The 27,218-nt window shown below is 42.1% G+C and overlaps 1 protein-coding gene across 1 annotated transcript in view; it reads right to left on the minus strand.

The window, feature by feature from the left end:
* LOC122787540 (multidrug and toxin extrusion protein 1-like) overlaps positions 1-27,218 on the minus strand; it is a 1,007,044-nt gene that overhangs the window by 693,421 nt on the left and 286,405 nt on the right. The window contains exon 4 of the mRNA XM_044054311.1: positions 6,043-6,191. Within this exon, the coding sequence (XP_043910246.1) occupies positions 6,043-6,191 (149 nt within the window). The remainder of the gene's footprint in view (positions 1-6,042; positions 6,192-27,218) is intronic.

A 27,218-nucleotide genomic window follows, 5' to 3' on the forward strand; every position in this document is an offset into this window, starting at 1 on the left:
TTTTCTTTTTTGACTAGAAGAAGGACCAACCATGGGACTGGAAATCAGTTCCACTGTCATTCAGAAAATGGTGTCTATTTCTCTGGGAATCAAACAGCAATTGCCGGTAAAACTACCAGTCCACAAAAGTTAGTGTTTGACAGAAAAAACAATGTAAAATTCACTTTCAAACACTATACATTATGAAAGTTAAATTATTCTGAGAAAATAACATTGTATGGCAGAAAGTATGTTATCAGCTAGTTTCCACTAGAAATAGTCAGAAAAAATAAATGCTCCTTTTAAAAGTATATTAAAATCTCGAGACAGTCCATTAAAACACAACACTCCTAGCTTTAAAATAACTTTTCAGAAAAGGAAAGTAATAAAACATCAATAAATATAAGAAAATGGAAGTTTTCTCCCCAAAGGGAACTTATCTGCCCAGCAAAGGAAAGCACAAGCCAAACGTTGATACCTAAAAGCCTCCCAGGAGCATACTCTTCGGCGGAAGTAAAGCTTTGAAGTGCATTAGGAGGGGGCACTTTAAAGATCACTGCTCCGTCCAATAACTGTACACCATGACTGAAAGAGCATGGAAGAGAAATACAAAGACAGTGATGGGAATGTACATTTTTTTCTGGAGAAAATTAAGTACTGAGAAACTGGGCTTGTGTTTTTTGTATCTAGGGGAATGACTGGCACTATATGGGCTTTTTTGTGTATGCGTGCATGCATGTGTATGCCAATACAATACATGTCTGCACTGCAGAAACACGTAATGCAGTTGTTCACTTTTGTTGATTGTGATCAATTAATATACATATGAGTTGCTAATAGGCTTTTGTTTAGTCCAACTCATTTATGTCTCTGAATCACTTACTGCCATAGCACTACTTCATCTCATCTGCAAAGCACTCGTACCACTACAGCAATACGACAATATTTTCTCTGGATAACTCTATAATTACAAGTGTCTATAAATGTTATGTCTATTCATTTAATTTGTTAACCAGTTGGGTGGGCTGATCAAACTCTTCCTTTCAGTCACTACATAGGTCACTGAGTGACAGCAAATACAATGACAAAATACTAAATAAAGTTTTGATATTAAAGGAGAGTTTCATTATTTATAACAATTTTCAATGTTTACAGTAAAAGACTGGAAACAAAGTATATGTAGTAGTATATGGTTTTACATATACATATATACAAGTACACCGTTTGCTTATCATTAAGATTTTAGTGCTTTGTGTACTCTAGTAAAGCTGTCACATAGATATCCAAGGGTATAACAATGACCATACTAATTACTATGACTACTTGAACTAATGTGGGTGAGGTACAACTTGGATTATTGTACTGCATGTACTAGTGGTCTGTTGTAAAAACAGAAGATAGAAAAGCAGAGAAAAATATCTACGTATCGGTTGAAAGCAAAAAAAAAAAAAGCATTATGAAAGTTAAATTATTCTGAGAAAATACCATTGTAAAATAGTAAGACAATGACTCATGAATTAAATTAAATGGTAAAAGTTAACTAAGACAATCAATAAAGACTGTTACAAATCTATAAACATTCAATTACATGTCCAGTTTCTTTAACTACTGAACCTGAATTAAGAAGTCCTGAGAGACAACTTTGGACTTTCATTATTTAAAAATGATTCATGATTAAATCAAAGTCCATTTGAAATTTATCATCTGCCTTATGATGCGTTTCTTTCAAGAAAAGCAAAACAGTTATCTGTAAATATACAACAATTCTGACATTTTGCAGGCTTTAAGATAATCATTAACAAGGTAAGGAATAATAATTGTCTCAAAATGGACTCCCATGTTGCCTGGCTGCACAACATATGGAGACAAAATCCTGCCAATGACCCAATCCACACAAGATTGATTAACGGCTAAAAAGCTGAAGGGTGGAAGTGAGTGGGTAACTACAAATCACCCATTCTAGGGAGGAAAATAGCCTAGCACATGTCAGGGCAGCAACTGCTAGCGATGAGGTAAATGGCATGCAGCATATGAGCTTCGGGTATGTGCATGGCTCTGCTAACCCACGTTTGCAAAGCAGCCTCAATGAGGTATACTGCAGAATAAGCACACCCACAGGAGAAGGCATAAATCAGGCCCTCGTGAATGTAAGTGTGCAAGTCAGCTGCCCAGGGAGGGAGTTAGGCCACACCACGAAAATCCTGATGGCTTCATGGATAATGGTCTCTTATGATCATCTCTCATTTCACAGCAGAACAAAGGGGCCAAGTGATTATGGGAGGACTGATGGTTCACAGACAGCAAGGGGAGATGGTGATAAAAATAAACCCTATGTATCTCCCCCTTAGACTACAATTCTAAACCCACACAAAAATCTCCTAATCTCCGCATAACTAGTGACTGTCTTAGCTGCACTATTGGAGAGACCAAGCTGATAGATAACCTTTTAATTAAATATGAGATACTGTACAAAATGCATTGCAAGACATGTCTATGACTGACTCATAAAGGGCTCATAAGCATGGGTGCCGGAACCATAGAGCCAGGGGGAGGGGGAGCCCCCCTCATGTTTACAACTGCAAGACCTGTCAGGAAAAATTAATGAAGTAGAGTTTTCACGTTAACGTGGATTCACACACAGAAGTTAAACTAACTAAACCAGCTGTTCATGTTCTCTTACTGGTCTGTGTTACAGGAGTTATGCTGCCACTGTTCCATTGTTGCTGCCAGAGCCATGCTGGTAAGGGAGTGTTGCTCGTTTATTTGCAGGTGTGTGTGTGTGGGGGGGGCCCTCCATGTTTACAAGTGCAAGACCTGTCAGGAAAAATTAATGAAGTGGAATTTTCACGTTAACGTGGATTCACACACAGAACCAGCTGTTCATGTTCTCTTACTGCTCTGTGTTACAGGAGTCATGCTGCCACTGTTCCATTGTTGCTGCCAGAGCCATGCTGGTAAGGGAGTGTTTGTGTGTGTGTGTGTGTGTGTGTGTGTGTGTGTGTGTGTGTGTGTGTGTGTGTGTGTGTGTGTGTGTGTAAAATGCCCCAGTTAGGTATACCTGGTGGTTAGTGTTACATAGGCTCAAACAAGAGCCTGAATTCTCTACCCATACCACCACTTGTGATTCAAGGAGTTGAGTCCATAGCTCTCCACTGTCCAGCTTTTCACAGAATATTTGGCACATACTTTTGGTCTGTTCCTCTTAAAATTTGTGTTTTTCTGGCAAATCAGTGAGAACTGAATTCACTAAATAATGATAACTCTAAGTTTCAGTCTTCTTATCTTTCAGGAACACATGGTAAAACAAAACATTTTATTTTAGCAACGTTTCAAGATTATGCAAGCAATATTTAAAATATATCCCTGGTTTTGGGGCCTTTGCCCCTTCCCCCAAATAAATTTTGTCTTTTTCCAGATTTCTTGTGCTGTGAAGTTGAGAGATTTAGTTGATTGTCAAGTGGATTTTACAAGGAGCTGAGAGCTTCAGGGGAAGAGAAGTTTAATGCTACTTATACATAGTTGTTTGCATTGTTAGTAGCACAACAGGTAGTATACTTGCTTTTGATGCAGAAGGCTGTGGGTACTACTTCCACAGTATGCAGACAGCACGCTGATACTGTACTGTGTTGTACTTTAATGGGAGTGGATGCTGCAGTCTTATGAATGTCCACCTTTGGAGAAGTTGCGTTTATATCACGTTATTAAAAGATGAAAATAGCGAACGCTATTTCATCGGCCCCAAAACATCTAAACATGAAAATATCAAACATTCAGAACAGCAATTTTTTTTCCAATGGAAAAAATTTGCTGCTCTGAAACACATACACACAACACAAGCACATCAAACAAACAGCAACCACACACAGACACTTAAATTCCTAAATCTAACACTACATTAAACTAAACATACACTACTATCTACCCACTTACCTTAACCCAAACCCTAACCCTAAGGTCAGTCACTATCGTGCACTCACCTAACCCGCGCCCTAACCCTAACTCACTTAAACCTCCCCTAACCTTAAAGTCTGTCACTATCGCACACATGCCTAACCTGCGCCCTAACTCACTTAACCCGCCCCTAACCCTAATGAGACTTTTTCTGTTTGGCAAATACATCTCAAAAGTAAAAGGAAATACCAAAGGGCTTTGTGCGACTAAGTTTGAGATGACTACAAGCTAGGATCAGTTATTGAATCCCCAAATGACTTAAACGTCATGCAAAAACGTTTGTCCAAAACAATAACTGGACAAAATCATGAATTGAAACTAAACTAAAAAAAAATACATTACTGTATCCTTTTGAAAGTCAGAAACTCCACAGAACTGCCAAACTGACAATGCCCCCTGAGAACTGACCCAGTTGTTTAGCATTTGGGAACTTGTGTGTACAGTGACCTAACTTTTGACCAACATGAGCCCAGAATCTTCATTAGGTCAATCATTTTGTATAATACCTACTTTGGCATGTATCTGTCCAGACCCATGCAACAATTGGAATACCCACAGAAATACCTTACTAAAAGGATACAAGTCCTAAACAACTGGTCTTGCATGGACCACCTCAAAGATTTATCACTATACTCAGTATCCTACAGAGTGCTTAGAGGTGGCGTGTCTGGCATACAAGGCATCCTCCGACCTAATACAGATGGACCTACTGTACATCAGCAAGTCAAATGGCATCAGAAATACTCAGGCCAGGTATCTAAACTGAATTTTGTGGAGAGATGGATATATATCCAGAACAGACTATCCATTCAAGTAAAACAAAGTTTATCCCTGTCCATATTCACATGCAACTTGGATCCAAGGATGGGTAATAGAAAATGTACTCCAGGATTGCCCCTCATGCCACTAATGGATAGAGGCAGCCCCTAAATGCTGCAATCCTTACATGGGTCCCCTCAACTTATCTATAATGTGATCACATTTATTCTCACTAGTGCTAATATACAATTATCAGCCATGGGATAGGTAAGACCAATCAGGAAATGTTAATTCAAGCACTAAAATGGAAAGTGGCTAAGCTTAAAATGTCCTCCAAGTCAGCCTATGATGTAGTAAATAGTTGTAAAGAATTGCCCTTTTTAGATCACTAAGTGCCCCTGTCACCCCCCCCCCTTTTTCCTCACTCTGTCAATCTCCATGACCTTTTAAAGGTCCCCAGAACCTTTACATATATATTTAGCATTTCTGTGATTTCAGAGAGCTAAAAACATCTCCTTTCACTCTCTCAAAGTTAATATCACTTGTACTGTCCACACATGGAAACCAAGCCCTATCCTACTGCATCAGTGTACTAAAACCTGCCCCTCTAAAATACAAGGCATCAATACCAAGTTGCAGTTCATGAGACCTTTCAGTCAGGTACAATTAATCTTCACAAGTAGTTTTCTTATGCACTATCTTTATTGTTTCTAGTCCTTTCCTTTGGGAATCCATCCATTTATCTACGTATTTTCTAATATCTGCCTTATCTTATTCAGGACAGCAGGGGAGCCATAGCGTGTCCCAGCAAACAGACCTAAAATAAGGGAAGCTAATCCTAAATGAAACAGCAGTCCACCACAGGGTGCACACACACACTCACTCACTCACACTCACTCACACACACTCACACACACACACTCACACACACTCACACACACTCACACACACTCACACACACTGCATGCACATTTACAAGCAGTTTGGAAATTCACAACTTCGCCTATTACTATCTTTGGAACTGAGGAGGTAATTGGCACACCTGGCAAAAACCCATATGGACATGGGGAAGACATGCAGACTCCTCAAAAAAGACAGCCCAACAGAAACCAAATCAGGAAGTAGAGCATTGTGAAGTAGCAAATTAAACCACTACATCACTGTTTTTCATTCAGTGAGTTAAATCTGCAAACTATAATGTATAATGCATACCTTACATATGCACATTAAAGGTCAGCATTTTAAGAATATGGAATACAGCCATATGGTAAAATGTGCATCTTTATGTAGCCAGCTGTAAATGATTAAACTAGATTACACAATGAGGTTTCACAGTACACTATAATTACAAACCTGGCTACTTCCTTCGCCTGTTTAACTGCTAATAAAATCTGTTCAGTGTTGATAAAAAGTGCCCAGCAAGGGAAACAGCATATCAGCAGAATAAGGATTCCTCTCTGTAGGATGACACCAATACGTTTCAGATTTTTACTTCCATACGTCTGTAAAAGAATGCAGTTGCATAAGAAATATACTCAAAAGTGCATTTAAGACTAGTGGCATTTGGCTATCTTACAAACATTTCAGCTGTGACCACATACAGCTTCATAGCTAACACTGTACATGCAAAAAAATTCTGAGGACAAGAGAAAATGCATGATGCTACTTGCCTACTGTCACAGGAGTTACAGAAGCCTGCTGTGTTGGTGACCCAGGATCAATAACACAGTTTAGGTAATCAGAGAGACAGTCATGATGGAGAATCAACCAATTCAGGGACATCCACTTTGCTAGTGGTACGCAGAGGTCTGAGATGGACAGTGGTTATAATCATCCCATGACAGAAGTCACTCATATTACCATCTACCAATAAAGAGAAGGGACATGATTTTAGGCATCCCACAACCATGTGCAGAAGTAAGTTTATAATTATAGTGCTCGATATTCCCACATGTTTGACTGCTACTCCCTTGGAACATAAGGAAACTTTTCTACTTTGGCAGGATGACATGAACCTGCTGCAGACTCTATTTGGTTGACAAGAGCTGAATCTTACTTTGTAATGTTTCTATACACTTTGGGTAGACATGCATGTCTTCTCAAAGTATAGACAAGGGTTAATAACACAGAAGATAAGGGATAGAACGCAGTATTGTTAATAATATTCTCCATAGCTAATCAATGTCAAGTATCAACAATGCAAAGATGATGGAATCCTGAGGAAAAAATATTAATTTGTGTACATACAAACCTCTAAAAATAGCTGATCTTTATTTTTTTCTCCAGGGAGGTGACCATTTTTTTTATGCAGAGTCTCATATTCCCTATTCTTCTACAATAATTCCTCCCTGTTTTAGAATTCTATTTCACATACAATTAAGGTCTTTTTAACCTGTTCTTCAGTGGTATCCCTCCATAGTAATGAACTTCTTTCGTAGTTCTACATTCTCAAAGGACATTTCATTAAATGCAAAGCCAACCAGGTTACCAAGTTTTCAGCTGAAGTCAGTGACTTACAGAATGATCCACAAATGGACTGACAAAGATAAACCATAACAGGACATCAAATGTAGAGGGTTGTCAAACCAAACTTCACCAGCCCCCAGCTCTAGGACATAGAGGGATAGCCCCTGACCATGACTCAGGTGACCTGAGTTCAAGTAGTAGCTTGGACAATGGAGGAACAAGGGATAGGAGGATGGGGCACCCATTCCAGAAGGAGAGTGGAGGGTCTGGTCTGCTGCAATTTCAGATACTCCTGATGTCAAGAGAATGGCATGCAACAGACAGGCTAGGTACATGTGCCAAGATTCTGCCAAGCTACTTTGACAGTAGCCCTCTGAAGGGGTGATGCTTCATGAAGAAGGTGTTTGCAGAACTGTGCATTACTGTCCACTGAAAGGGGAGCACCACAGGGTCCCTACTTGCCATGTCAGTTGCCAAGGTGTTGGGAGTTAGGGACTGCAAATAAACTTGCTGATGACTGCCCATATGGCAGCCTCTCATGGCCAGCTTGCACCCTCTATGAAGGGGGAATTAATAGGCCAATTACCTGTAAGAGAAAAGGGATGATTATCAGCATATATTAGGGAGATAAATAAATTAAAAAAAAAAATCACCAGATGCCTGCAGAGGACCTTTTCATTCCGGTCCAGAAACATGGAAATTCTGTGTGTATTTCCTTTCCACAAATGTTGGGTTAAATAAATCCTCTTTGACTACTGGTTCATCCCTAGATGAAACCACCAGTCCAAGATGCATTAAAAAGGTGGTCTCCTCCCAAATGATCTCACACTCTGTGTGAGAATGCCATCTGAATGATGCACAACAAATCTTTAGGTGGCTGGTTCTTAAGGCCATAAATGGGAATAACTAATTGATGCCATATTTTTGATCTCTCTCTCTCTCTCTCTCTGGCCTTTGGTTTTGAGGACATCTCTGGCTTTCTGTCAAAATACAAGATTCTATCTGTGATCCTCTTGCAGTGCATTCAGTAATTTAGAAAAGGTCTCTCTCTAACAAGACCCAGAGAGTAACAGCATAAGTACTCCCTACCATTTGATTCTTGGGCTCCTACTTCTCATAATGTTTGCTGCTGGTATGTGTCACTTGTGTCTTCAGTTAATGGCTTCTTTGGTATGCAGGTAATACCATCCTCTAACATTGAAGAGGAAACATCTTACAAGATTTTGTAAGGATAGTTAAAGTCTTGAGGATAGCCCTTTAGTCTTTAATTCTTCAGGATAACCATTTAATCTCTACTGCTTCCAAAACTTAAGCTCTGCTAGTTAACTTTAAGTCACTAAGTGGTAATAATTTACTTTCTGTGTGTTTCAACAGATAAAACTTGATCATTTTAGCTATCCTGAGAACCTGTATGGACAAATGAAGTGAGCTACTCCTCTCACACTTCAGCCAAATAAGGAATCGCTTGGTTCCTTACCTACAATAAATACCTGATTGACATGTAACCTTAAAGAGAGAATTCTGCTCTGTGGTAATAACACTTGAAGATTCACTGTGTCTAGGTGAGCCCCTGTAAACTCCAAGACTTGTACTGGCTGAAGTTTGGACTTTACGAAATTCACAGTGATGCCTAGAGAGTGAATCAAGTGGAGAAGATAATCTTTGGCTGTTATCAATAGATGCCTGGTTGATGTGGTGAGAAGGCAGTCATCCAAATAAGGAAACACCCTGAATCCATACAGTCTTAGATGAGCTGCAACCACTGCCATACATCTGGTGAACACCCTGGGGGCTGTGGTGAGACCAAAGGTCAGGGCTCTGAACTGATAATGACTGGCTCCCAGCCAGAAGCAAAGGAATCGTTGGGATAGTCTGTTCATTTTTATGTGATAATACACATCCTTCAGATCTACAGAGCACATCTAGTCATCTTTCTGAAGCAATGACAGAATGGACTAAACCATGACCATCCAGAATTTGGAATGGACTAAACCATGACCATCCAGAATTTGGAGTTATGAATTTGTTTAGATAACTGAGATCAAGGATGTGTCTCGGGTCCCCTGTTTTCTATGGCACTAAAAACAGCCTTGAGTAAAAAATGGATTCTCTCTGGTCTAGTGAGACCTCTTGGATGACTCTCGTCTGGCAGCTTTTGAAATTCTACGGCTGCTTGCTCTTGGTGATTGGGTGAAACTTTGGGGAGACTGTTTCTAATCCTTGGTGGATTTTGTAACAAGGGAATAAAATATCCTCTGAATACAGTTCTTTGCACCCATGTGTCTTTTGTGATGGCTGTCCAGGCTTCGGGGTGGAAAGATAAGCATCCCCCGACTGGCTCCATTAGAGAACAGTCGGGCAACCTTTCAGGAATGCTGGAAGGGTCTGTCCAAAAAGGACTCTTGAGACCCTTGATTTTGTGGGCCCCTCTGCCACATGGACAGCATCTTCTGTTATTATAATTATTCCCTCCTCTGTCTCTGGGGGAAAATTCTCCTCATCAATATTGAAAAGGCCCTTGAGATTTCCAAAACCACATTTTCTTACCTCTATGCTGATTCCTGGAGAAGGATCTCTGTGGGGTAGAAGAACGGATTCCTGTGACAGATAGGGTCTTTCCATCTTGCTCATTACAGGAAAATGTTTCTTTAATAGTGGGCCCAAAAAGGAAGGATCCATTAATAGCAGCACTGATGAATGACACTTTAAAAGGCTCTGCAAAGTCACACAAGCATATTCAGGCATGCCTCCTAATGGAAATGCCTGTACCCACAGCCTATGAAGAACCTTCAGCCGCATGAGATATTAACATCATGGACGCGTTTGATATGGATTGTAGGGTGGCCAGTCACGAAGAATAGGCTTTAGTCTCCTCCACTGACATGGAGCCAGGGATCAAATTAGAGAGTTTCTTTATTAAGTCCCTCTGTAACCTAGTAAAATGTGCCAGGTAATTCAGTGATTGTAAAGCAAAGGTCGCTGATGCATATACTCGCTTCCCATATCTGCCCAAAGCCCTAAATTCTCTGTTAGGGCGATGGACAGTTGAGCTCTGTTTGGCTACGTCCTTTTTTGTGGCTGCCACAACAACCATGGCATCTACAGGAATACCCTTTGGACCAATGTTGTCTGTCTCTAGATGCACTGAGGATATTCTCTGGGCATTTAGGGATGGGCTCTATGGAATCTGGCTGCCTCCATGCCCAGTGGGAGACAAGGTCGACAAGCTCATCTGCGGGGGGTAACCCCAAGATGTAGATGGGCCAGATCTGAAGGCTTCCAGGAACAACAATTCCTCCTGAGAAGGGTTCTGGGAAGAACATCCACCTTTTTGGCACAGGATTTCTAAAATGTCTCCAAATGGGACGTCTTCTGGATGAAATCTGGGGGACCCTTCTCCTTCCTCAAAATCAGTGTCTTCTGTCAATAATTCCTGAGGGGAACCTAAATGCCTCCTTTTACACTGTTTCTTCCAAGGAAACTCCTCAGTGGGACACTCTGGAGAAGTCGGAAGAAAGGGGAATCCCCTGTTTAGGGACTGCCTGGAAGCCCTTATGGGTTGGCTAACTTAGCAGTCAGATCAGGTGGAGGGATGAAAACAAGATCTGAAGAGGTGATGGTCGAGGGACCTCATCGCTGGGAAAAAACCCTTTCCAATGCCTCGAATGCAGAAGGTCCAGGAGAAGTGGAAATCAACCTCCCTGGAGCCAAAGCTCCCAACCAGCTAACCTTCTACTCCCCCCCAGGTTCTGCCCCTGAGCAGGGAGTCAGACATGAGCTGTCCAATGCTGATGCATTGAGGGGAAGCAAGGACTCCAAAACCCTTGGAGTCGAAGTTATCCCACCCAAACCAGACTCAAACACTTTGGCTCCGAGACTCGTTCTGCCCTTAAATACTTGGAGCCTAACAGATCAGGGAAGGGGTCGGAATTGTGGAAAGTAACCTTCTTGGATCAGACACCTCAACTCTCAGGATCTTCAGATCAGACAGCTTCAAAACTACAGGTCGGATCAGAGAAGTTGTTACTAAAGGTTGTGAAGGTTGCAGACTCACAGATCCAATGGGGAACAGAGTGTGAAGGACTGCCATCTGTATCTCAGCTCTAGGAAACTTTCTCATCATCCTATCCACATCATATTCAGAAAGACCCTGGGAAGACCTGCTGGAGAAGGATGCTGAGGGAGGGTGAGAAGTCTTTTAGTAGTCTCCTACAAAAAAGGGGACTTCAATCTCGGAGAAACCAGCTCCAGAGAGAAGCATGGAGAACGGATCTGAGGAGATCTGCTTGGGAGTGTAATTGGATGCCAGATCCGAAACCTGTTTAGCCTTGGTGGTAGTAGGGTCCAACAAGGTCAGATCAGAGACCTTTTTATTTTAGATGGCAGCTCTGAGCTTCGAGCCAAAGAAGGAGATTAGAAAATGGAGCATTTCTTAGACTCCTTGGACTCCAAAGTTTTCTGACATCTCAAGGGGGTTTGAGCCCCTGAAGTAGAAGAAACTGCAGATTAAGAAGCAGGCAACATACCCTTCAGAATCAATTTATTATGCCTATCACTTATAGCCCTGGCACTGAAACTGCACAGATTTCAAAAGAAATCTGAAGGTAAGTCGGGCCTAAACAATACACGCATTCCCTATGGGCATCAGAATTGGGCATCTTATGCCCACAAAAAGTGCATTTCTTAAAACTGGTAGGTTTGTTTGCCATACGGAAAAGACTCTGGAACAAACTACCAAAAAACACAAAAACTATATAGAAATTTTTTTTTTTTTTTTTTTTTTTTTTAGGAGAAAGAAAAAGGGAAAAATACCAACAATGGTATGAGTGACCTACCCCAGGAGAGGTAAGAAAAGGGAAAGGCTACCAACAATGGTAGAAAGAAGTCCACATCAGTAGTCAGAAAAGTCCTAACGGAACTTTATACTAACTCTATCGGTAAAGAGAGGAAGAGAGTAAAGAAAGGAGAGCTTTAATAACAGAAACTTCAAAAATATACCACTCGCAACAAACTCCCAGCTTGAGAGTATGAAAATCCCAACCAATTGCTACAGCAGCAAATGAGGTCTAGGGTAAATCACTGATCAGGAGCATATAAAGGGAGGAGATCGAGAGCGGGATCACAGACTGTAATAATAAGTGGCCGAATCGGATATGAAGATCGGATCCAAACCTATCCTTCGAGGAACGAATGAAAATTACATCAGATCTTGAGAAATGTAGCTATCCTGAGCACCTATATGGACCAATGTAGTCAGCTATTTCTCTCACACTTCAGCCAAATAAGGAATTACTTGGTTCCTTATCTACAATAAACACATCAGATGGTGGGCAGATTTATTGGTGTTAGGTATGGAAATACTTAGTGGGTACCAGACAATTTCTTACAGTCATATGATGCTGGGTTTGTGAAGAAAGTTCAGGAATTTTGTGATAGTCTACTTTAACAAAGAATCTTTACAGTATTTGTGACTGCTGCTGTGCATTAGCAGAAAAAATGATGAAAAAGCACACATCAACATGAAAAATAGGAATTAAGTCAGAGAATACCACAGTACATGGGCTACATGGGCCTGTCACAGAAGATTCTGCAAAGGAGTGAAAGGCAGTAAAAAGATGGGGAAGACTGGATGATAGAGAAACTGAAGAGTAATAAATCAGTAAGAAGCTTGCAGGATGAATTAAGTAATTTTTAATTTTAAGTTTATAGTAGATAATACATGCAAGGCTTGTGTGTTAAAAAAAAGAGAGCAGCGGTAATGGCTGCTGTGTTTGATGCTGACTGGGTGCAAAGAAAGCGTCAAAGGGAATGGGTGCTTTGTTGTGTACTGATAAGAGTAAAGGCATGTGTGGCAGTAATGGTCTGTTGAGCCTTAATGGAGAAAAAGGGTTGATCAAGGAGGTTACTGATACTTAGCTACCACACCAAAGGGCTGCATACATGTATGGATTGTTTGAAGAAGGCTACAAAGCCACAAGGCACCTTCTTTGGGCTACAGAAGTTATGGCAAGAGTTTAGGTAGTAACAGAAGTGTTTCAAGGTTTTCAGTAAAGGAAATAACGGGGCAGGCAGCTGATGATAGTGCTATGTTGTTTACACCAACAAGGGTGTCAAGAAGGAAATGGAAACATGAGGTAATTTAGCTTAATGAATATGGTTATAAAATGTTAGAAAAAGACGTCATGTACTCACCATAACGTTCCATCTGGGTAGTTAGACTTCATTTGTCAGCAACCTGTGGGTTTCGGATCCGAAACAGCAGCTTTCCAAGCTAAAGATCCCAGCTCCAAGCTCCTCCTCCTTACCCATACTACACTGCAACCTCCTTCCAACCTTCAGATCGAGTTTGCCACCCACAGCGTGACACACATCAACCCAAGAGACAATCTGACCTGAATACATAAACTAGGCTCACCAGACCCAGAACACTGAGCCCAAAAACAGACATAATCTGACCTGAAACTAGGCTCACCAGACCCAGAACACTGAGCCCAAAAACAGATGTAAACCACCAAGGTCAGGGGGAAGGAGGGAGGGAAGGTTGCTGACAAATGAAGTCGAACTACTCAGATACAACGTTATGGTGAGTACATAACTTCTTTATCTGAAGTAGTTAACTTCATTTGGCCATCAACCTGTGGGACAGAGTCCCCAGCTACCAAAAGCCTTGGGAGACCCTTAAGGAAGGATATTCCAGAGCACTGCAAAACCAAAAGATGCCCTTCCTCTAGACACCATGTCCAACTTATAATGAGTAATAAAAGTGTGAGAAGAAGCCCAGGCAGCCACTGAACAAATGTCATCCAGGGAAACTCTGGACCAAAATGCAGCAGAATTAGCCATAGAATGAGTAGAATGAGCAAGAATCCTGGCTGGTTCTGGTAATCCATGTTCCTTATATGCCTGTAAAATACAAAGAGAGATCCATCTAGCAAGAGTGACCTTTGAAACTGGTTTCCCCAAAAAGGAAAAGGAAAATAATCTGGTTCCACACAGCAGTGAAAATCAATATGTCCTTTATTGTAGTAGGTAAGCGCTTTCTCGGAATAATATCCGTTTCATCAGACCAACAAAGATAGAATAGCAGTTACATTTTTAAACACTAAAACATCCAATCAAAAATCAGATAAAATGTGCATCATAGCTAAAAGCCATCTGATAAAATACATCTGTAGAATATATAGATTGTTAAAAAATTGAATAAAACAGACTAAATGAACAATATGTACTTAAAACTGGTAACAAATACAATAGTAAAAAATAATAAAAGATGGACTATTGAAATATATATGATAAAATATTAAAAGAGAGAGCAATGCTTTAATGGCCGTGCTTTAAGGAAGGGTTTCAGGGAAACTCTGTTGTTTAAACCAGGAGGTTTATCAGCTTGAAAGCGCAAAATCCATTTCTTTTCACTAGATTCTGTTCTATTATTTATTCCTGATAGAATACTTGAACACCTTAGGGATATCAGGAATGTTAAAGAAACCAGCGCACTATCACTACATATAGCTAAAGAGGGTAAAGAACATAAATTTAGCTTTATGGTACTAGAGATTCTGCACAGTACCAAGAGAGGAGGTGACAAATAATAGAACAGAATCTAGTGAACAGAAATGGATTTTGCGCTTTTAAGCTGATAAACCTCCTGATTTAAACAACAGAGTTTCCCCTGAAACCCTTCCTTAAAGCACGGCCATTAAAGCACTGATCTCTCTTTTAATATTTTATGATATATGTATCAATAGTCCATCTTTTATTATTTTTTACTATTGTATTTGTTACCAGTTTTAAGTACATATTGTTAATTTAGCTTGTTTTATTCAATTTTTTAACGATCTATACATTCTACAGATGTATTTTATCACATGGCTCTTAGCTATGATGCACATTTTATCTGATTTTTGATTGGATGTTTTAGTGTTTAAAAATGTAAGTGCTATTCTACCTTTGTTGGTCTGATGAAGTGGATGTTATTCCGAGAAAGCGCTTACCTACTACAATAAAGGACATATTGATTTTCACTGCTGTGTGGAACCAGATTATTTTTCTTTTTCTTGTATTCTCTGGTTTTTGCATCTGATTCCTTATTTGGTTCAAGGACTGTTTTTGTTTGGTATATTTCTCCAAAAAGGGTTTGACAAAAGAAAACAAAAAGCTGATCAGACTTACGGAAGGGTTTATACCTATGTAAGTAAAAGCATAACTGTCTGTGAACGTCCAGCAAATGAAGTTTGTATTCCTCTTTATATTGGAAGTTAGGAAGAATACTGGGAGATTAACAGACTGATTAATGTTTGCCTCCGAAGTGACTTTAGGAAGGAAAGAAGGGTTAGTCCTGAGAGACACCCTATCCTTATGAAAAACTAAGTACGGGGGTTTCATACATAAGGCTTGAAGCTCCAACACTGTTCTGGCTGAGGTGGTTCGAATGTACGTGCAACTAAGGTCTGAAGAACCAAGGTCAAATCCCATGGAGGAGAAGGATGCTTAATAGGAGGTCTCAGTAAAAAAGTACCTTTGATAAAGGTTTTACAAATTCTGGCAGCAGCTAGAGAACCTTAATTTTCTCCTACATGAAAATGGGATACAGCCGCCAGCTGGACTTTCACCATGGAAGAGCTGGCCTCCTGCCGGGCAACTGATAATAATTCTAATACCGCTGGAACAGGAGCGATAAAGGGATCCAAATTTCTCTGAGAAGCCCAAATGGAAAAACACTTCCATTTACTACGGTACACCTTCCTGGTAGAGGATTTGTGTGCCAACACCAGAATGGACTTAACAGGGGAAGAGAGACCGGGAGTCCTGGCAATTGATGGAACTGGAGCAATCAAGCAGTAAGCTTGAGGCTGTCCAGATTTAGGGGAGGAATTCCCAAGAGATGACGAATGAGATCCTGAATGGAATCCAATATCCTGGGCGGAGCTACTAGATGAGACCGTAGGCAGTGAAACCAAATCTGACAAGGCCAGAATGGGGCTATGACGATAATCCTGCTCCCCAACCACTGAGCTTTCTGTAAGAATTTTATCATGAGAGGAAGCGGGGGGTAGACATAAAGAAGACCAGGTGGCCAAGCATGGACAAGAGCGTCTCTGGGGCTTTCACCCCGCGGGGGAATCATTGCGAAAAATTCACTGCACTTCACGTTGGGACGGCAATGCAAAGAGATTGCAGCAAGGCTGACTCCACTTGAGGAAGATCTGTTCCACTGCATAAGGTTTCAGAGACCACTCATAAGCCAAAAGGATAGTCCTGCTCAGTTTGTCTGCCAAAATGTTGGACCGACCCAGAATGTGTGTTGCTATCAGAAAATGGTTGGTGGAGATCGGCCATTCCCACACCTCTCGACAAAGTTGGTAAACCTGGTTCTCCCCTATTTGTTGATATACCAGACCACTGACATATTGTCTGACTGAATCGCAATAGTTCCCAGAGGAAGAGAAGCATGAAGGGCCTGCAACGTTAAAAGGACCGCCCTCATCTCCAGAACATTGATATGCACAACGGTCTCGTTTGGGGTCCACTTGCCTTGGACAGTCCTGCCCAAGCAATGCCCCCCACCCTAGATGGGAGGCGTCCGTGGTCGCTGTGGCTTGAGGCGGAGGTGTAACAAAGGGGCGCCCTTCTTGCAGATCCTGGAATTGAAGCCACCACATGAGAGAAGCTTTGCATACCTTGCTTAGAGGAATCGGAAGTCTAGGAGGCTGGTATAACAGAGACCACTGAACTTGTAACGTCCACTGTAACACTCTCATATGCAGACGTGCACAGGGAACCAGATTTATGGCTGCTGCCATGGCCCCTAAGGCTCTCAGGACTAACTCTGCTGGGGGTGAAGAAGTCTGAAGAAGTGCCGAGACATGAAGGGTCAGGTTCCGAAGTCTGCCTGGAGTCAAAAATTTCCTGGCCTGAAGAGAATCTATTCTCGCCCCTTTGAAGTCCAGAATCTGAAGAGGCTGAAGAGAGGACTTTGTAAGGTTTATTGTAATACCCAGTAGAGTTGATAACTGAAGGAAGGAATTTCTGGCTTGCATAAGTTGATGCCTGGAGGGGGCGGTAAGGAGCCAATCATCCAGGTACGGGAAGATCTGAATGCCCTGAAGCCTCAAGGTGGGCCGGTACAACTGCCATGACCTTGATAAACACCCTGGGGGCTGTGGTGCGACCGAAGGGTAGGACCCTGAACTGGTAGTGTGATTGGCTCCTAGCCGAAAGTGGAGAAACCTCCTGGATTGCCTGTCCATCAGGATATGGTAGTACGCATCCTTGAGGTCTACCGAGCACATCCAGTCTTCCTCCTGTAAGAACGGCAGGATGGATTGTAATGTGACCATCCAGAACTTCTTCTTGTCAATGGACAGGTTCATCGTGGACAGGTCGAGAATCAGCCTCATGTCCCCCATCTTTTTTGGCACCAAAAAGAACCTGGAATAGATGCCTGATCCAGACTGGTCTGGGGGAACCAGCTGGATTGCTCTTTTTCCTAGCAGCTTTTCTATTTCCAAAACTGCCACCTCCCTTTGAGCAGGTGGGACGTCCGGGAGGTGCCTTGGGGTATAGGGATTATTCATGAAGGGAATGAAATAACCTCTGGATATTATTTGAAGAAACCCCGCGGTCTGATGTTATGGACTCTCATTGAGCTAGGTGCTTCAAAAAACACACCCCGACTGCCTCCAGAGTGGAGCTGTCGGGCAACCCCTCAGGGCTGCTGCGCGGGTCGATCCGAACAAGGTTCCCGTGACCCGAAGTTCTTCTGTCTCCCTCTGCCTCTGGGCCGGCGTCCACCTTGCCCCCCTCCTGCCTCTAGGGGAAAAGGAGTCTGGAGCATCCTGGGAGTGCTGAGACTTCTGGAACCACAACTTCTTCTGTCCTCGCTGGTTCCTGGAAAAGGACCTTTGAGGGTTGGAGAAGCAGATCCCGAGGGCCGACAGCGTCTTCCTGTCCTTCTCACTCTGGACTAGCATGTTTCTGATGGTCTTCCCGAACAGGGTCGAACCGTCAAAAGGGGCTTTCGCGAAGGACGCCTTGAAAGGTTCCAAAAAATCGCAAAGCCAGAACCAGGTATGACACCTCATGGCAACACCGGACCCAGCCGCACTAGCGGCTCCTTTGGTGGCGTGAGAGAGTAAACGCATGGACGTATTAGTAACCGACTTAAGAGTGGCCATACGAGCCGAGAATGAATGTTTATCCTCGGCTGAAATGGACTCCGGGCAAGACTCCGTGTACTCCTTCATGAGGTCACACTGAAGTTTAATCACGTGGGCCATATAGTTCAGCGGCCTTATGGCAAAGGTAGTTGAAGCATACGTCCGCTTTCCAATAGGATCCATCTCCCTAGACTCCTTGTCTGGAGGATGGACTGAGGAACTTTCCTGGGCCAGTTCCTTTTTGGTGGCCACCGCCACCACCATGGCATCAACTGGGGAACCCTTACTCCATGTAGGCTTGTCAGTAGGAGGGCTCAACACTTTATCTGGCCGTGTTGGTATTGGCTCTGCAGTGTCCAATTCCTTCCAAGCTCTGGTGGTAATGAGGTCCACCAGAGGATCAGCCAAGGGGGGACGCCCAAGAGATAGATGGGCCTGCGTCGAACGCCTCCAGGAATACCGACTCGTCCGAGGAAGGCTTTTGGGCGGACCAGCCTCGCCTCTGGTGGAGAATTTCCATTATGTCTCCAAAGAAGATGTCTTCAGGGGGCGATCATGGGGAGCCTTCCCCTTCCTCCAAGTCGATATCAGTGAGGGACGCGGGGGAGTCCATGTGCCTCCTCTTGCACTGGCATTTGTGAGGGACCCCCTCAGGAGGACTCTCTGGGTAGGGCTCACAAACAGTTTTATATTCCTCGAGGAGAACTGTCTGGGGCGTATCAGACACAGGCTGTCCCTGGAAGGACTGGATGACAGAAGACATGCTCAATTGCGAGGCAGCAGGGGCAGACTCCGAGGAAAGACTGAGAGGTCTCAATCCTCCTGAGTAAACCCTCTCCACAACGTCGAAGGCCGAAAGGAAACCGGCTTCCCAGAAACTGGTGGAATGAGTAGCCATGCCCCTTGGATCTGACGAGGGGATCGGAGCCGAGCCCAGCAAACAGCCAGACCCAGAGGGAACGGAGCCAACGACACACTCATCACCTCAAATCCGATGCTGAGATCTCGGCTCCGGGAGCTCGGATCCGACAAACTCGAGGGCATGGCCGGTGTCGAGGTTAGAGGAACCATCTGCGCCAACCCCCTGACTCTGGGGCTCCTCGGATCCAGGGACTCCGAAACCCGGGGATGGATCGGAGAAGGAGCTATCGGGGTGAACATCGGAGCTGAACTCCCTGCTCCGGCGGAAGGGGGAGCCAGCAACACTCCCATCTGCAATTGAGTCTACAAGAACCTTCTCATCATCCGGTCCATGTCAGCTTCAGAGAGGCTTCTCGTGGATCTGGAGGACGCCACCGACACCGGCCGGGAGGGCTGACGCGAGGACAACCTCAAAGCTGGCCGAGCCTCCTCCTCCGGCTCCAGGGAGAATCTTAGAGAACGGAGCCAAGGGGAAGACAGCCTAGGAACTTTATCTGGTGTGGAGACCAATTTCGCAAGGGGAGCTGACGGATCCAAGTCCACTGGTCTCTTGTGACCCCTCTCGTTGTCTCTATCTCTCTCCTTTTCTCTTTCACTGTCTTTTTCTTTGTGCTTCTCCTTCCTGGTCTCTCTATTGCCCTCTTTTGAAGTGGGAGTGGGAGTGGGAGTCCCAGACAGGGGAGGAGGACCAGAAGCTTGTACAGCCACAGCCGTGGCTGAAGAAGAGGAAGAAGAAGCTGACGATTCCACTGGGAGAAGACCAGTCAGAATCAACTTGGCCCTGCGATCCGCAGAGCCCAAGGGTTAAAGGCTGCACAAATCTTGCAGTCTGATGTAAGGTGAGGAACCCTAAAACACACCACGCATAGAGTGTGACCATCGGCCGGCGACAGCTTATGGTCACACACTCTGCATTTAGAAAAGGTCGGCTTCTGGGAGTCCGACATAGCCACCCTACAACAAGCAAAGGCTAACTAGTAACCTATAAAATGCACACGCATACACACAACAAGGGTGGGAAGGGGAGGCCTACACTAAGATAAAGTTTACAACTCTAAACTTTCGCTTTTTCTTTTTTTTTTTTTGCGGTAAAACCGAGGGAGAACAAAGGGAAAAAAACAAAAACACTTACACACACACTTAAAAAGCGCACAGCTAAAACTAGATCAAAAATCCCACTCTGCCTGCCTGGAGCTCAGAGATCAGGTCTTGGCGAAGCCATGGCAAATGAGATCTGAGGGTTGTAAGGAGGCTGCAGTGTAATATGGGTAAGAAGGAGGAGCTTGGAGCTCGGATTTTAGCTTAGAAAGCTGCCAGCTCGGATCCATATCGGATCCGAAACCCACAGGTTGATGACCAAATGAAGTTAACTACTTTAGATCACATGGTTTAGAGACCTTGGTGAGTATTGGAAGTAAAAGGCTTTGTGTCAGGGTAGTGTAGTAAAATGTAGCTCTATATATGTATATCTACCGCAAATATGTTTTCACTTGAAAAATATAGGAAAATGGAAAGCAAAGTACTGGTACTTGGGCAGGGAAGTCTTCTGATTAGTTAGCTTGGGAGGCCATGTGGAAAAACACATTACAGTTTGGAGGTTCAAGATCTAATATGTATGGTGTTAGAAACTCTTATCCTTTGGGGCAGTGAATAGTGATGTGACTGAATCCCAGTTTCATATGTCTACAAGAAAGTTTTGAAGGTCTCTCTTCAATCCTGTGATGTTTCAAAGCTGTTTGTTGGCTTGCCAGGAAAGTGGCAGTAGTATTGCTAGAATCTGAGAGGTGCCAAAATGCTAATGCTATAATGATGATGGCTTTAAATACTGAATGTAGATGGGTCTTCTGTTAAGAGTAGGAGTTTTTTTTAAGGGAGGTTACAAGGTAAAAAGTATTTTGCTTTGGTTTAGACAAGCCAACATGGGAGTAGAAGGTTCATAGGTTCATAGGTTGGTACTAGGCTATCAGCCCTAGGGCCTATACAAGCCTAGCCATAACAATTCCCTGGCTATTTCTTCCCACATTATTTACTTTCCTGGACCCCTGTCTAGCAGGGCGACTGACGTGATCCCTGGGGTGAATTTCCTTTCTCCCATCCAATCGTTAAGGTTCCTCTTGAAGAGGTCCAAAGAGGCACTCTGCTTGACATGTATGGGCAATCTATTCCAGAGTGTGGGGAGACTCTGGGTCAGGAACCTATCCCTCCAGCATGTTTTGTTTATTGTGATGACAAGGTTTAGATCCCTGGTGGTTTTATAGATAAAAATTGTGATGGTTAGGTTGGTAGATGTGTTTTTCTTCAGCTTTAACTCTAGTGGTGTTTTTGAGAGAGAAGCTGGAGGTGGAACTCAGGAATACTAGAATTTTGGGTGGGAGGATGGCATAATGGTTAAGGTGTTTATCTTGCAGACACAAGGTGCAGGGTTTGATTCTCACATGGGGTAATTGGCTAGGCTTAAAATGGCCCACAAGGGCAGTTAGCCTAGTACTAATCTATGAACCTATGAACCTAAAAGGCAGGAGACAGTCAAAGCTAAATGTTTTCCTTCATTATATCTCAGATGGAATTTAGGTTATTGGACATAAGTTTTCAGTTAATCAGTGATATTCAGATGAATCGGATAAGAGTACAGTGCATCAGTTAAAAGGAGAAACAGAATGGAATGGAATCATAAATCCGTTGCTTTGGTCAGGATTTAATTCTTGTAATGCCTGTCTGCACTGGCTTTCTGGGAACACGGATGCAGATCAAGCCTTAAGATGACTGAGAAGAATAATGATGCCCATTCTTTTAGTACAGTTGCTGGGCTCTGGCAAAAAATGAAACATTCTGAAGTATCTGCAGATATTCTGACTGTGGCATTATTTATTTATTTTTCTTTTTACATGTTCGTTTGGAATTAATAGGGACCACTTTCAAAAACCAAGTGCAGGAAAGGTTTAATTTGTAAGAAGGGTGTAGGTCAGATGCCTGAGACTCAAAGTTTTTGTATTTTGCTATATATGTTTGCAAACTGTTATTTAACAGATGAAAAGTCACTAAATGGAAATGTGATGCTAATCAAAACATTGCAGACAGTATCTGAGAAGGGTAGAGTTTGAGGTTAAATATCATGCATATAACTTTAGCCCTCCGTATCTTTTGTGAGCGACTAGATACAAAATTTCTTGCGGCATATAATTATAAACAGTTTTGCAGCAATTACATTTTTAGTTGTAATGTCTTTATAAAACAGGCTTTGTTTGGTAAAGCATGGGTGGAGGTTCACCGGAAGAATGCAAACAAATAGGATTTCTTCCCAAACTGAAAGGAAGGTGAGGGAACTGCTTCTGTTCCTTTTGATTTTACTTCTGGTTTATGTATTTTATTAATTTATTAATAACTTAGAAACTGAGCTGGTCATTCAACCCTTTTCAGCCACAACCCAAGCTTGTAGAGCAGAGAAACAGTTGTTTGTTCACAAGTGCACATTTACAAATACAAAATGCAGTTCAGAGAGTATACATACAAAAATCTGTATGAAGAACACTGGTTAACATACAGTACATATGGAAAACTGTGAAAGCAGTCTTAAATTGCGAGATTAACACACAGTAACATTTATATTATTGAAAGATCAGTACTGAGTAGCCAAGTGCTCTGGATTGTGCGGAATGCTCCGCATTTGCGATCGATTAAGCTCACTGTTCCACTGTTCTGCAATGAGCAGCCATTGCTCAGCTTTGTGACTTTTGACTGGCTTGTATATCACAGTTACAGCCAAACGGCATCGCAATATACAAGCCAGTCAAGTCATTTACATCTTTAAGCAAGTGAACTTTTTTTTGCCAGACAATGCAGTTCTCCCTCCCCTTACGTGCTCAGTACTGCCCTCCCTGCTGCTTTCGTTCAATTCAGGAAAACCTGTGCTCTGATGACTAAGGGAACACCCCTTTTTTACTGCATACTCAGATGTCCGTGGACTAGTTTTATTGGATGTGAGCAGGCATCTTAGACTAATGAGCGTAATCTCAACATTTGCTTCTAAGAAATGGAAGCAGCGTTAACAAAATCAGCGGACCCGTTGTAGATTTACTGAAGCCACTAAGGTTTGGTTCTTCACAGCTATCCTGAGTGAAATATAGGTTTGCGTACTACAAATCTCAGCATGTTTGTCTTATTTTCACAGGGAGGCTTGAATGGTTTGAATGATGAACCTATGGCAGAAAGCAGGATGCACTATCAGAGCAAACACTTGTGGTGGGAAATCATGCAGGTAGATTTAATGTAGTCAGGACCCCCCCCCATCATTCTTTAAAATGAGGTAATGTAATCAGCTTATACTCTTACAAACTCAGTGAATTTCTTGTTGTAGACAGAAGGGGGAGTGGGATTTGCATTTTAAAGGGACAGAAGTAGTAGCCCCAGTAATTGGGAATCTTAACTCCACTAAAGACACTTACCCATCTGTCTTACCAGTCACAGGGAGTGATGTACAAGAATTGGCCACCTTCACGTGTTTTGAATAAATATCTCAAAATACGAAAACATGCTCTGGCTGAGACTGGGAAACTCTTTGAGCAGGGTGGTCCTTTGCCATAGGGTCTGCCGTTGCCTAAAACAATTGAATTATTTCGAGCTGCCTTTTTAACTGGGGAAAATGTGGAGGGGTTGGAAAAGCAGGTGCTGAACAGAATTTTTTTAATAATTGCATTTGAATACCTTTATGTAACTATCTGCTACTGAGTATATTGCATTTTATCAATGGTTTCTGCTGACATTGTTTTATTTGACGTGTGTCCTATTGAATTTAAAAAATATACAGTATTCACTCAGTACTTCTGGCAGAAAGCCCACTTCAACAAGGTCCCATGGAAAAGGTGCGTTTTCGCGCAGTGCGAAAATAGGGTGTTCCACATTTTGACTGTTTGTCACACATGCTAGGGTCTGTGTTCCACATTGGCCTCTTAAGAGGTTGAGACCTATGGATCAGTAGTCAACAACAGAAGATATCTTAACTTCAGGTCCTTTTGATTTTTCTTCTTGCTAATTTTGCTTTATACATTTTATGTCATTGTTCTTTTGATTTTACTTCTTACTAATTTAGCTTTACATTAAAATATCAAATACCCAATTCTTTGGTAGAAAAAGGAACCATTGCGTTGCAATACAGGAAGAATTAGATGGTTCAAGAAGAACCTTGATGGAAGACATCACAGTCAGAGACTACATTCTGGAAATTAAGAGATAGATGGGTAATTTCTTGAATAATGTAGTGTTACATGAGATTTATCTGGCGTGATATTTTTGAAAAAAGAACTCTTCTTATGGGAGGGGAACACACTGAGATGGGGAAATGACAGTGTGGATGTTAGTTTTGCATTTGCACAGTATGCCTGGTTGGGTTGGTGACAAGTTTAGATGGAGGTTACTAGAAGTAAACAGTGGGTGGAAGCTGTATCAATGCAGTAGGATTTCAAAAGCAGAAAGACAGAAAAGGAAGTGATGGGGTGAATATGTGTCAGAAGAAAAAGAGGGACTGCAAGGAAAACAGGACCAGACCATTAAAGATGGAAGAAAAGTTAAGGTTTGAGGAAAAGAGGAAAATGGACTCGTGAAGGGGATACATCACATGGCATCTGGTGAAATACCATGTGGGGCAAATAAAAGTAATTGTAAAGATTTTCCAAATGCAGTTAAAAAAATAGGTGTACGATATAACAAAGGTGTTTACAGCAGACAAAATTTTCTCAGATTACAGAATAAAGGGTATAAGCAGCATGCCAGAATGATGGTGACGCAAGACTTAAGTGGAAGTGTCATTTAACTATTATGGATTTGAAAATCATGTTATTCCACCTCACAATTAACTTTCATGAAGAAAACAAATGGAATGATTACAGCAAATAAAAGGAAAGACAAAAAAGTCAAAATAATACCTACACTGACCTTTTGCAGTTTCAGCTGTAACTATAAAATGTTTGTGGAATGAGGGATGAAAGGTGAATGTAATACTGAAAAGGTGACTAAATGGCTTGTAAGTAGTTTCTTGTTTCAAGGGGCTATAGGTTGTTTGTCTTTCGGCTTTTTCCCCAGTAAATGATCTTATATGTGGCCATCCAATGAAATGTTTCATTTTTAGGGCAGGGAACATGAAAGAAATGACTGTAATTTAAAATGCAATTTTATGTAAAGACAATAATGTTAAGGGAATATTAAAATTCAGTGTGAAATTTAGAAAATGGTTGTATTTAAGAAAAAAAATGTTCATCTTCAGAATGAAATGTAAAAGCAAATACTGAAGTACAGATATGCTGAATGAGGTACAAAATAAAAAAAACAGTATTCTCACTCAGCTTACAGAGCAAGATAGAGGAATGCAAGCTGTTTTGCATACACTGTAAGACCATTCTGATTCAGAGACCCCTCTCACAGCCTAAAACCACCATTGTGTGTTTTAGGCACTGAGATTTAGAACACCACATTCTAACATGGTAGTCCATGGAATGGTCTTTGCAAATAACCTTTGCAAACAAGCTGCGCAGTTAGAAGACTTGTATACTATAGGATTCAAAGATGCCAAAACTAACAAATGTGGGGCAAATAAGGGATCCAAAGGAATAAGTATGAGTAACATTCTTGGCAGTTAGCACAGAGGACTAAAGCTAAGAGCTGTTAATAATTTGCTTCCTGTAGTTGAAGGCTTGATTTCCTCAGCCTCCATATGCCTACTGTGTGACTCTGAGCAAGTCACTTAACTATACAGCTCTCTGGGGTAATTAGGAAATTGGGCTAGGCTTCTCAATGGTCTCCTGGACTGTATCCCAAATAACTATCCATGAACATCTATACATTTCAATGGCAGGAATCTGTGCAGAATGACTCACAGCTGCTTCATTCTGCACAGATAACTGATGCAGATTAAGTGAAGTGTGTGTGTGTGTGTGTGTGTGTGTGTGTGTGTGTGTGTGTGTGTGTGTGTGTGTGTGTGTGTGTGTATATCTGTCAGTGTGTACACATGAGAGCACTGGAAGAGTGTACGAGTAGGTCTGGAAGTTTCTCTACATGAGTATCACTGCATCTGCGTGTGTGTCCTCCTTGGAATGGGGTCTTAGTACTTGCACTACTACATGCTTCACTGCAAAGTTGTTCCAACTACACAGAGGAGTGATTCACAGTCACATAAACTTCCAGGTAATGAGATGCTGTCCCTTTGGGAATGTGGATGACACTGATTTGGTAAATGGCAATGAGAGCAACTTGGCTCATTGTCACAGGGCGAGTTGTGCTGCAGCAACATTTATGAATACTCTCTGAAAGCTATGAAGAAAAAGAAAGGGGAAGGAAGACAAAATATACAGGACAGTAAAACAGTTAAACATACTTACAATGTAGGGGATATTCTAACAACTATGGGATACTGAGGGGACAGAAGAAAAAAGAAGGTCCCAGGCAGGTCTGTTAAAGTGAATGAAGATAGTTTCACAAGAGAATATCTTTCTGGAAAGACCATGTGTCAAGAAGGGTGCACCAAGTCTCTTCAGAGCAACTGACTTAAGTCCTTAGCAGTAATTCCTCATAAAGGTCATTACACAAACCTTTAAAACTCAAGCATTTAAACTAATACAGTTACCAGTTACACATATTAAAAAAAATGAAAAGTATTCTGCAGGTAGCATGCTTCCCTGCACACCTACAGCCACTATTATTTTTAATCAGAGATTGCTACACCTATGGCACAGAGAGATCAGCAGGCACTGAACTCCCCCCCCCCCCTTTCTGGGAGACTGCCATCTCACTCGGATCATTGGAGTATTGTTCCCTTGTGACGTGAGCAAGAGTACACAAATAACTGCCCCTCTGAAGAACTATGCACAAGCAACTGTGACAGGTGCAATAGAGTCTTAAATAAGTGACTATACACTGTGTTAAAAGAGGAGAGAAAGTGAAGATGAAGAAATACATAAGATTATGAAAAGTAATAACTTAATACTAACAACATGA

Source organism: Protopterus annectens, chromosome 13.part0, assembly GCF_019279795.1.
Source record: "Protopterus annectens isolate FY-2018-M chromosome 13.part0, PAN1.0, whole genome shotgun sequence".
NCBI classification, from domain to species: Eukaryota; Metazoa; Chordata; order Ceratodontiformes; family Protopteridae; genus Protopterus; species Protopterus annectens.